The sequence below is a fragment of the Gymnodraco acuticeps genome, unplaced genomic scaffold (assembly GCF_902827175.1).
Source record: "Gymnodraco acuticeps unplaced genomic scaffold, fGymAcu1.1, whole genome shotgun sequence".
Classification (NCBI taxonomy): Eukaryota; Metazoa; Chordata; class Actinopteri; order Perciformes; family Bathydraconidae; genus Gymnodraco; species Gymnodraco acuticeps.
Window position 1 is genome coordinate 3,740,054 of NW_022989768.1, and position 12,750 is coordinate 3,752,803.

At 43.1% G+C, this 12,750-nt stretch overlaps 1 protein-coding gene across 1 annotated transcript in view; it reads right to left on the reverse strand.

Moving 5' to 3' along the window:
- Nucleotides 1-12,750, reverse strand: part of LOC117546406 (ephrin type-A receptor 6-like) — a 97,857-nt gene that overhangs the window by 2,604 nt on the left and 82,503 nt on the right. The window contains exons 13-15 of the mRNA XM_034216626.1: nucleotides 2,477-2,602; nucleotides 1,442-1,627; nucleotides 1,281-1,342 (exon numbers count right to left, since the gene is read on the reverse strand). Of these exons, the coding sequence (XP_034072517.1) occupies nucleotides 1,281-1,342; nucleotides 1,442-1,627; nucleotides 2,477-2,602 (374 nt within the window). The remainder of the gene's footprint in view (nucleotides 1-1,280; nucleotides 1,343-1,441; nucleotides 1,628-2,476; nucleotides 2,603-12,750) is intronic.

Genomic DNA, 12,750 nt, shown 5'->3' on the forward strand with positions numbered 1-12,750 from the left:
TGTACTTATATGATTCTGTTTTCTTCAAGGTTGTGTCTTCCTGGTCATGGGTCTAGACACATTATTTGTTCATGTATCTGCAATATTGGCTGAGATAGAGTGAAAAGTGTGAAAACTCAGTTTTTGGTAATGGTGACACTAATTTGCATACAAAATACATGTGGGACATCCAGACAACATTTTAACATAGCTCATCATTTTCTACATACTTTTTCCACTAAGGAAACACTGATTATAAGAATATTTCTCTGTCGGTGTCGGTGCATCGTTCTTGGTACAAGACTAAAATGCTATTTTCTTGTAATGGCGGCACTAATTAGCATAATAGCATGCCACAGACACATGTGATCACTTTAAGAATAGTTTTATTGTGTTCCTTGACCCTCAAAACATGGATCTGGATACCTTTTTTCAGTTATCTGCAATAATGGCTGAGATATAGTGAAAGGTGTAAAAAGAGTGAAACTCGATTTTTAGGGTAAATAAACACTAATTTGGGAAAAAAATATACGTGGGACAATTTTTCAACTTTTTAACATAGCTAATCGTTTTCTACACAATTTTTTCAATCTAGAAAAGCTGATTAAAAGTATATTTCAGGGGGGTGCATGATATCCCCTTCTACCCACTAGACTATTGTGAGTCGCTTTGGATAAAAGCGTCAGCTAAATGTAATGTAATGCAATGTAATGTAATGTAATGCAATGTAATGTAATGTAATGCAATGTAATGTAATGTAATGCAATGTAATGTAATGTAATGTAATGTAATGTAATGTAATGCAATGTAATGTAATGTAATGTAATGCAATGCAATGTAATGTAATGTAATGTAATGCAATGCAATGTAATGTAATGTAATGTAATGTAATGTAATGCAATGTAATGTAATGTAATGCAATGTAATGTAATGTAATGTAATGCAATGTAATGTAATGTAATGTAATGTAATGCAATGTAATGCAATGTAATGCAATGTAATGTAATGTAATGTAATGCAATGTAATGTAATGTAATGCAATGTAATGCAATGTAATGTAATGTAATGCAATGTAATGTAATGTAATGTAATGCAATGCAATGTAATGTAATGCAATGCAATGTAATGTAATGCAATGTAATGTAATGCAATGTAATGTAATGTAATGCAATGTAATGTAATGTAATGTTGGAAAATATTATCTTAGGGAACAGGTTTACAGGTAAGATTTTTAATCTCAATTAGTCTTTTGCTCCTGGTTAAATAAAAATAAACATCTGTAACATATTGAATCCTCTCACCCGGAGGAAGGAATCAAGTGATCCATTTTCCATGTACTCAACGACGATCATTACTGGTCTGCCTGAGGGAACGGCAAAAGACAGGAGTTAAGTGACAAATAAAGAAAAGAGACTAAAGAGGAATGAGCTGATGCTATGCAAAACACAGTAACACAGCTTACTCCTAGTGACCACTCCCTCCAGCCGGATGATGTTGGGGTTGTCAAACTGTCCCATTATTGAAGCCTCTCGCAGAAAGTCCCTCCTCTGCTGTTCTATATAGCCACCTTTAAGTGTCTTTATTGCCACAGCAATGTCCACCCTTCCAGGTATGCGCAACCGACCACTACAGACTTCTCCAAATTCACCTGTCATAAAAACAACACAATGCATTCAATGGTGCATCTGCCATATATAATAAGACTGATTCAAAATAGTATTCACAGCAACATAATGAAATTGTGAAAACAATACATGTATTGCATAAATACTGCCCATATAAGTTATCATTATTTCCTGTTCTTTGTAAAGTATAAGATAGACTTCAAGATGAGATACATGATTGATCCCAAATTGGGACATTTTAATGTGTTTGCCTGTAAGAAAGGATGTGAAATAAATATTGTGATTCACAGTTTGTTAGTCTAAAACTTCAAAATGTAAAACAGATAATTGTGTCAACACAATTCAGTATGGACTCCTGCAGTTGCCTTGCCATTTAAAGATATGTGGAAGACACACTGCCTCCACCAGATGGAGCCCATGTTACAGAAACTAGATCAATGGGAGGCACCAGCATAATTACTCATGGGCTAAATAGCAGACACAATCTGTTAGATGTAACGATCCAGCGAACATTATTATCCATAGTCAGCATCACTGCCTTTACAATCAGCTTTCTAAGAGTGGCTGTACAATGTTTAATTCAAACTTTATGAGGTTTCTCATAAAATAAAGATGTTACTCAACGTAAAATGTGACAAATACTCGATTACAAAATGCCTGTGTAATCCTTAATAGGAGTTTAGGACATACGTAGATTAACATAATTGTATTATATAACCTCTTCTATCTGGTGTTATGTATTTCTCTTGCACACAGGGGACCTCTGTGCTGTTCCTGCCATGAAAGCAGGAAATGCATGTACATTGCAGTATGAGTTGATGCTTGTATACATGTGTGTACGTACAGTTTTTACATGTTTTTATCCATTTTACCTGCACCAATCACCCTCTCAATGCATATGTATGAGGGTTCTATCTCTTTGGCAAATTCCTCGACAGCCTGAGTGGGGTCTTCATATGTATCTGGATCCACATAAGACTTTATCCCTGAGAAGGGGACTGAAAGAGAAGCAATGTTAAAAAAAAAATTATTGACACATGAACATTTGACCCACATATACACATCTCAAACACACGGAAAATCTGCCGAAATGTCAATGTAACACCTCAGAGGTTTACAGATGTGGCACCATCAGCTCTTCTTCGTCGTTATGAAAACGGAAACATGGTTCACATGATTTGTGAATCCCACAATCCCCAATCAATTTGTAAACACAATAATTGGACATAATACAAGAGCACCTCTGCAACATGATGCAATCAAGTTCTATCCATCTTGATCCCACCACATACCATAGTAAAACCCCAAACAGAGCTTAGTATATTTTCTTAAACGATTTATGTAAAAAAAAAAAAAGATTTGCATTTTGCTCAACTGCATCTTCTACTCCCTTGTCCAATTGTTTGCATGCATTAAGACGTTAGTATGAAGAATAAATAAATGTTGTTTATTTTTTCATTTTGCTATGCGAAAGAAGTTGATTCAACTATATGAGTTGATAATGAATGTTGTATACTGTATGCTTGTGTTATACTGTAAACATGTTCTGTCATTTTGTCAAGGCACGAAGAGAAAACACAAACAAATTGAAAGAAAGCAAAAGGGGCTGAAAAATGCCCCAGAGCAGCGTATGAAGACATTACAGGCAGCCAGGCCTCAGAATCCTCCTGGCTGAGGCTTGGACGCTGCTACAGTGAGCACTGTGCATGATGACTGGCACAAATGATAACAGCCCCTGGTACACCTCCAGCAGATGAGCTGGGGACTAAATGTACTTTATAGCTGTGTCAGCTCCAATAGAGGGTTGAAGGCTTTGTCTAAGAAACCTTCCATTTTGGGGTCTACACTCTACCTCTGTCTCCTGGGCGTCTAAGCTCGGCTCTATATTAGAAAATGCCTTTTCTCAGTTTGTTGAACCTGCCTAGGTGATGCCTCCACAGCACACCACAACAACAAAGACAGACAGCAGGGAGGCAAAGGATTCTACTTAAATTATGTTGATAATATTTGAAGAAAAGGCTTTATCGTGTATTTGTAATAGAAAGATTCTTATCATTCTTTGTCATGTGCTGCAAGTAAAATAAGATGACTGATGATATGCAACATTAATATACTAAACAATAAAATGGATCTGAAGAAAATTCTATCCAACTTTAGGTACATTGTAGGAAAAGGAGAACAAATTAAGAACCGACAGGCAAACAGATGATAGAATGGTTGGATTTGTCTCAAGAGCATCACTTGTGTTCCTGCAGGCCTCAGATCGATCCTTCAATGTGTCACTGAACTGTCTTAGTAAATAACAGAACAATGTTGTGTCACCGTTCAAGAATAAAACGCCTCCCCTGTGGGGCCAATCGATGTTATCTACAAATGTAGGACCACACTCCGATCAATCCTGTAACTGTGCAAACATTATAGTGGTTACTTACATGTTGTTACAATCAAATAATGGTGGTGTATGAGATACTGTGATTGGTGGTTCTTGATTAAAACTGTATTAAAAAAACGGCAGAAAGCTAGGCAAATGGTAACCGGTCTTTGTAGAACGTGTGTGTCACAACTAAAGCTGTAAGAGTGGGAGCATGCAGTTTGTTGAAGAACACATGGTCCCTAACATAATTAATTTGTTCAAGCATTTCATGGAACCAATACTAGGGGAGGCCACTACACTAACATTGTTTATTGTTGTATTCAGGACCAGGTTTCCAAATTGGTGTTGTCTCTTCAAAAACAGGAAGATGCTGCCATTTACTGATATTGATAGAACACCTACACACAGTAGCGTGGCGTAGGGAAAAATGTAGGGGAAGCCCATTTTTTGGGTCGGGCGGGTGGGGGGGTGGTCAATAACGTAACCAGATGAACACATTTGTATCACACAGATGCAGGACTTGCACACGCCTGTTATCTAACGGAAAGGTCCGCACGCACTCTCCAGCTGAAACTCTCTCCTTATTAATTTAAGCATTTTACTTATTAATGTATGCAGACAATCACACAATCCGTGATTTTTGGATTTACCGTGCCTCTCAATTGCCCGTGACAGGTTGGCAAGGTCGATGGATCCTGAAGTTGCCCAAGGATTGTTCAGGGAGCACGAATCCTTGTCAAAAAGAAGACATGGCCAGCAAAATAGACGCTTGTGGTGATTGACATTATTCACCCACGGATCTATGGGTTGGGGTATTGTTCCGCACGGACATTTGAGTGAGCCGGACTTCCTGTTTCCGCCGGTCTTCGCTTCCCGGGCATGAAGTTGTTTACATGTGTGTTCAGATGCTAAATAAAAGTAGAGCTTGTAACTTTGATACCCCGCCTCCGACTCCCGTCTCTCGGCACTACATTGGTGACCCCGACATAAGTCTTGTTGAAGGATCCGAGACTGAACCGAGCATGGATGGTAACGCCGTTTTTTTCAAACTGTGGGAGTTTTGGGAGACATCTGCAGCTGCATGGTTCGCTCAGGCGGAGGCTCAGTTCGCCCTCCGCGGAGTGACTGACGACGCAGCACGCTATTTTCACGTCGTTTCGGCGCTGGGGAGCTCCACTGCGACCCGGACGGTGGGCTTTATTACATCTCCTCCTGCCCAGGATAAATATGCAGCGTTCAAGGCTTTCCTGCTAAAGACTTTCGAGCTGTCACGGTCGGAACGGGCCCGACGCCTGCTCGCTATTCATAGCCTGGGGGACAACAAGCCTTCTGACCACATGGAGATGATGCTCAGCCTGCTGGGTACGGAAGAACCTAATTTTTTGTTCATAGAACTGTTTCTTCGGCACATGCCGCCGCATGTACAGACAGCGCTCGCTAACACGGCTATTACTGAGCCCCGCGCTTTGGCCGAAGAAGCTGACCGGTTCTTCCTGGCAACCCAGCGTTTTGCCCCGGAGGTGCTGGCCCCGACACGCAGCGGCACCTTCCCTGGTACAGGCATGCCACCTAGCAGAAGCTCCGGGGCCGACGTCAGCAACTCCAGCCCTGGCCTGTGCTATTATCATGCACGCTATGGGGCGAAAGCGAAGATGTGCCGTCCTCCCTGCACCTACAAGGTAACGGGAAACGCCAAGGCCTGCGCTCGGTAGTGGCCGCGAGCGTGGGCACATCCAACCGGCTCCTGTTCATCAGGGACACCCTCTCTGGTCGCAGACTCCTTTGTGACACAGGAGCCCAGCGAAGCGTCCTGCTGGCTACCGTGGAGGACGCTGCCGGTGGAGGCCACGGCCCACCTTTAACGTCCGCTAACGACACCCCTATTCGCACCTATGGCACAAAGACAGTGGACCTGTGCTTCGAGGGTCAGCGGTTTAAGTGGGATTTCGTCACGGCTGACATCTCCTTCGCTCTCCTCGGCGCAGACTTCCTGTGCGCTCACGGACTGCTGGTGGACGTCAAGAACAGCCGCCTGGTGGACGCACTGACGTTTGCCTCGTTCACGTGTACCCGCGGCGAGGCGTCATTCAGCGGGCTCTCCAGCTCACTCTCACAGGGCGACAAGTTCCAGCACCTTCTCAGTGAGTTTCCCGACTTGACGCAGCCCACCTTTTCCGCTGCCACTACCAAACATGGAGTAGAGCACCACATTGACACTGAAGGCCCCCCTGTCTACGCTAGGGCCCGGCGGCTCAACCCTGACATGCTGGCAGTCGCCAAGTCAGAGTTCGTCAACATGGAGCGTCTGGGCATCATCCGCCGCTCAGACAGCCCTTGGGCTTTGCCGCTTCACATGGTCCCTAAATCAGCCGGTGGCTGGCGACCGTGTGGTGACTACCGCCGCCTTAACGACGCCACTACGCCAGACCGCTACCCGGTCCCTCACATCCAGGACTTCTCTGCACACCTGGCGGGCAAGCTGGTTTTCTCCAAGGTGGATCTGGTGCGGGGCTACCACCAGGTTCCGGTGCACCCCTCGGACGTCCCCAAAACTGCAGTAATTACGCCGTTTGGGCTTTTCGAGTTCCTGCGTATGCCGTTTGGACTGAAGAACGCAGCTCAGTCCTTTCAGCGGCTGATGGATTCAGCGCTCAGAGACATGCCATTCATCTTCGTCTATTTAGACGACATCCTGGTCGCCAGCTCCTCCTCCGAAGAGCACCAGGCACATCTCCGGGTCCTTTTCGCGAGGCTCAACCAACACGGCCTGATTATCAACCCGGCGAAGTGTCAGTTCGGGTTGTCCTCCATCCATTTCCTCGGGCACCTCATCAGCAAGGACGGGGCCGCCCCCCTCCCGTCGAAAGTGGAGGCCGTGTCTGCCTTTCCACGACCGCCTACAGCTCGGGCGCTCCGAGAGTTCCTCGGGATGGTGACGTTTTATCACCGGTTCATCCGCCGGGCGGCCCACACCATGCGCCCGCTGTACGAGGCCCTCAGGGACAAATCCCCCGGCCAGGCCATAGACTGGACGGCTGAAAGGGAGGTCGCTTTCAACGCCACCAAAGCCGCCCTGAGCGAAGCCGCCATGTTGGCTCACCCGTCACACAGGGCCCCCATCGCTATCACCACCGACGCGTCTGACTACGCAGTGGGCGCGGTGCATGAACAATGGGTCGACGGCGCCTGGCAACCGCTCCCCTTTTTCAGTCGCCAGTTGACTCCCAGGGAGCGCAAGTACAGCGCTTTCGACAGAGAACTCCTTGGTCTCTATTTGGCGGTTCGCCACTTCCGTTTCCTGCTGGAAGGCCGGGAGTTTGCGGCGTTCGTGGATCACAAGCCACTGACCTTCTGCATGTCCAAGGTGGCTGAGCCGTGGTCCGCCCGACAGCAACGCCAGCTTTCGTACATCTCCGAGTACACCACGGACATACGACACATCGCTGGCAAGGCTAACGTGGTCGCGGACTGCCTCTCCAGAGCGGTCATCGGAGCTGTGCAGCTGGGCCTCGATTACCTCCGCATGGGCGCTGACCAGGCCTCTGACCACGGGGTCCAGACCCTCAAGGCCTCGGTCACGGGATTACGCCTGGAGGAGGTCACGGTCGGTGACTCTGGCGCAAAGCTGTGGTGTGACGTCTCCACGGGCCAGCCTCGACCGCTGGTCCCTGCGGACTGGCGTCGACCCGTTTTTGAGGCGGTTCACAATCTTTCCCACCCCGGTAGGAAGCCGTCCGTGAAGTTGTTGTCACAGAAGTTCGTGTGGCAGGGGCTTAAGAAGCTTAAATGATAACTACAATCCGAAAAAACAGGGGAAGCCTGGCTTCCGTTGGCCTCCGGGAGAAAACGCCACTGCCTACACATTACACTTACAGGAGCTTTTATGAGATCCCCTTCAATAGGCATTGATATGAAGTTGGTCCCCCCTTTGCAGCTATAACAGCTTCCACTCTTCTGGGAAGGCTTTCTACAAGATTTTGGAGAGTGTCTGTGGGAATTTTTGCCATTCATCCAGAAGAGCATTTGTGAGGTTAGACACTGATGTTGGACGAGAGGGCCTGGCTCGCAATCTCTAGAGGTTTCTCAATACTCTAATTTCCCCTCCTCGACTCCTATCCTCGATACTTAGTCCCGCCCACAGGAGATGCGAGCGGAGGACTGAGGAGAGGAACCGAGGAGAGAGAGGAGGGGAAGCAGCAGGCAGTTAGAGAAATGAGAACTCCTCTCCTCTGAGCGGTCATTTTAAAGAGACGTCCATTAATGATGACAGGAGGCACAGCAGCCCTCTGTCTGATGGACAGATGTGTTCATGACGACTTATAGGCTATATTTACTTTTAATTCATTCACAGTGCGGTATAATGAGACAATAACAGGCTACAGATGCGGACATATCAACCCAGTCTCACGGCATTTCGTGTTCACCAACACGATTTTTAATCTATTGATTCGTGTTCACCAACACGATTTGCCCCTTTTTTTCGTGTTGCACAGCACGATTTTAAAAGCAATGTATTTCTACTGCCTGCAGCACGTCTTTTTCTCCGGTCGGGTCGAGGAAGACCGGAAGCTGTGTGGTTCATAAAAACATGTTCTTACTCAATATCAAGCCACAGTTATTGCTTTTATTTGAAATCGTATAATTTCGGACTTTTGTTGCCGTCTGTGAGGAAAATAAATGGGGCTCAGAGCCTCAGGATACGGAAATCTGTATTTTTAAATATTTTTTTCCTTCTAATTCGATATTCTTTTCAAAATAACACACTGTTATTTACTCACCAATAACACACAATTATCCTTGCTTTTATTTATTGGTTTAATTCCATAATCTCTGGCTTTTTTGGCGTCCGTCAGGAACTGAATTTCAAAATAAAAATAACCGGAAACAGACGTAGGCCTATAAGGGACATTTCGAGCATCATTGCGATTGTCAACATTTCTGAGTTTAGGATGGCCGAAGACACTACACTACCCATAATCCCCAGCTATCGTTTAGGACTACAGTACCCGTAAGGTTACGCAGAGCGTCAAACAGCTGTGTGAAATGGAACGAAACCACGCCAGACTATCCAAAACTGGAATCGAACGCCCCCCCCAGAACTACACATGCTGGCTATTGTGTTTCGCAAAATGTTCTATGGGACGTCTCTACTGAACGTTTTCGTTTTTCCCACAATTAGAAGTTGCCAGTATTAAACACATTGGTGTTATCAAATGTAAAACATATAATTAATAAATGGGTGAAAATCGCTTGTGTCCATAATGTGCAGCATTAATACCCACATGACAGCTCATTGTTACTTTGTAATACTCCACTACAATTCAGAGGTTAACCTGGTATTTTTACTCCACTGCATTTATTTGAGTTACTTTGCAGATTCTGATTAATTATGTGAAATATAAACAACCCTTAAATCAGACTTTAGTTACACCTTAGTAAAATTCAGGTAAGGTGATTGTCAAGTGCCAACAATCAGGAGAGATATTTGATAGTTGGTGCTTGAGAAGACTAAACATGTATCTGCAATTGACATGAATGGAAACGAGTAATAAAGTATATTCATTACTCGTTATTCTCTACTAATAGTTAATTAAAGACTGTATATTATGGCTATTTTGCACATCCCTTTCAAGATTTTCAAAGGTGTATTGACATATCATATACACAACTATGGTGTAGTTATGCAATGAATGAAACACTTGGGTCACAGGTTCCTCAACAGTGCATTACAAGACATCTATCAATATGTGTGTACCTCCACCATTAAACTGTCATATTCTGCACATTTCTTATTCTATCTACATACATAAGAGTATAATTCATATGTATAATATCAGTTAAAATAAGTGCTTCAACATAGTTAACATTGCAGGAAAGCAATATATTAGACGTTAAGTACTTTGTCAGGCTTAATATTTATCTGTAGATAGATACCCCCAAAGTGTTTTTTCTTATTTAAAAGAAGACCTTAATCTGTTATTTAATGTTTAAATAAAGGTTAATTCGTTTTTCTGTTTTGCACCTCCTCCTATTAATATCTTTGTACATTCTGCACTAAACTGTTTTATTGTAGAGATCACTTATAGTATCTTCTTGATTTTTTATATTCTATATTTATACTTTCCCCCTATGAAAGTATGTACTCTTAATATTTTTTTAAACAAATAAATCACAATAATTCAATAACGTGCTTTAACCACTAGGCGGTGCACACAAGGTACACACAGCCATAATAACTTTGTATTATTAGTGTAGGACACTTTTGTTTTCGTACAACATCTGAAAATGTGTAGTTTTATGCATGCTTTCACATAATTTTACAGCATATTGCTATACTATTTCAGACTCAGTATTTACATTCTTACATTCAAAGAAAATCAGTAATATCTTTAAAAACTACAGTCCTTTTATATCAGCTGTGCACCGTTATGGTGTAAATATAACCTATCTGTGAATTAGATCAAATGTAAAATTCAGCCGAATTAGTGTTGATACTGCAAGGAGACGTATTGTGTGAAGAGAAATTGAAGATGTTGTTTAATTGTTGAATATATTTATGATCCACGTCAAGTATTCAGTTTGGGCGGCATTTTCTCAGTTTTTCCAAAGGTCTTCTCATCAGGGCTCTATAAATAAAGAACTACGGCAGATCTGTAATATACAATGCAGCCGAACCGTGTATTACAATGCCGTTATGTGATGACTTTCAAAGAGAAAAGCAAGAGCGCTCGGAATTAAGTATTATTTTATTCTTTTAAAATGTTTTCCGGATTTAATATCATATAAACACCAAATCCCAGCATGCATTACGGCTAAAACATCCAATAAGCGAGCTTAAAACCATAGCTGAGGATCTTGGGTAATCGCTCGAAATGCCTACGTCTGTTTCCGGTTATTTTTATTTTGAAATTCAGTTCCTGACGGACGCCAAAAAAGCCCGAGATTATGGAATTCAAACCAATAAATAAAAGCAAGGATAATTGTGTGTTATTGGTGAGTAAATAACAGTGTGTTATTTTGAAAAGAATAACAAATTAGAAGGAAAAAAAGATTTAAAAATACAGATTTCAGTATCCTGAGGCTCTGAGCCCCATTTATTTTCCTCACAGACGGCAACAAAAGTCCGAAATTATACGATTTTCAAATAAAAGCAATAACTGTGGCTTGATATTGAGTAAGAACATGTTTTTATTAACCACACAGCTTCCGGTCTTCCTCGACCCGACCGGAGAAAAAGACGTGCTGCAGGCAGTAGAAATACATTGCTTTTAAAATCGTGCTGTGCAACACGAAAAAAAGGGGCAAATCGTGTTGGTGAACACGAATCAATAGATTAAAAATCGTGTTGGTGAACACGAAATGCCGTGAGACTGGGTTGGACATATACACACACATATTTATATAAATATATACAATTTCAGAATCAAACAAGTATGAGAGCACTCTCATAATAACGTAACACAATCAGAGACTGGATATATCCCCCCCCCCCCGGTCGCTGAAATGGGGAATTGAAATTACGGGCCAAAAGTTGTATACAAGTATTAAAAGTCTGCATCGGACACCAAACCAACTGAGACCAGTCTGTCTGCCGCATCTACGCACTGTACAACACACACACACACCTACACACTGTACCACACACACCTACAGCTCCTAAAGCATATAATATATATCAGGATACAGCCGTTGTGTATTTTATTATGTGAAGCACTAAATGGTCTTTGAGAAATATCGACTCTTTGTTTGTAGATATCCACTAAACTACAGCATACAAATACAGAGTGTAATGTAGGCCTGTTATACTGAGTGATATATATTTTACACACTGCTCTGCTTTCTGCACGGACCTCACAGCTGTTCTCACTGTAAACATCGCGTCGCGATGAGAGCAGTTTCTAAAATAATATCCAGGGGATGCATGCAGAGCTGTCATTGGCTGAGATAAGTCCGGCCGTGGTAACGCCTCCACCGTTCCCGGAAATGCGTCCGCGGAGGAACCATCAGTGTCTCCTCGGTTAGAGCTCCTCCAGAGAGCCTCCTCGACGCTCGATCCTCGATGTGCATTTAGAGAAATGAGATGTCCTTCAACATGGCGCGCTGAAATCCATTTCCGGGTCACTACCGGAGGACCGAGGAGTCGAGGAGGGGAAATTAGAGTATTGAGAAACCTCTTCTGTTCTAGTTCATCCCGAAGGTGTTCAATGGGGTCGAGGTCAGGGCTCTTTGCGGGCAGGTCAAGTTCTTCCACAGCATTTCATTTCATTTCAAACCTTTATTTAGACAGATAGGTCCCTTGAGATCATGGATCTCTTTTACAAGGGAGACCTGCATCAATTTAGTTCCACATGAAACATAAAAACAACATAAAAACAAACAATAGAGGACATCATATTTACATATTCACCAACACTTACAAACACCCATAGTGTCAGAAAGCATCTCGTGCAGACGTGCCTTAAAAACATTCAGAGAAATAAAATTGCTCAATTTCAATTTGGACTGTAGGCTGTTCCAAGCAAGTGGAGCTGCGCACATAAAAGCTGTCTTACCTAAGACAGTCCTTACTCTTGGTACATCTAACAAGACTACATCCTGCGATCTCAGACAATAGCTGTTTGCAACTTTCTGCTTTACCAGAGAACAGATGTAATACGGGAGTTTGCCCAACATAGCTTTATAAATAAAAGTGTACCAGTGACTGAGCCTCCGTACAGAGAGTGACGGTAAACCTGCCTTGGTATACAGTGTACAGTGATGTGTAAGCGCTTT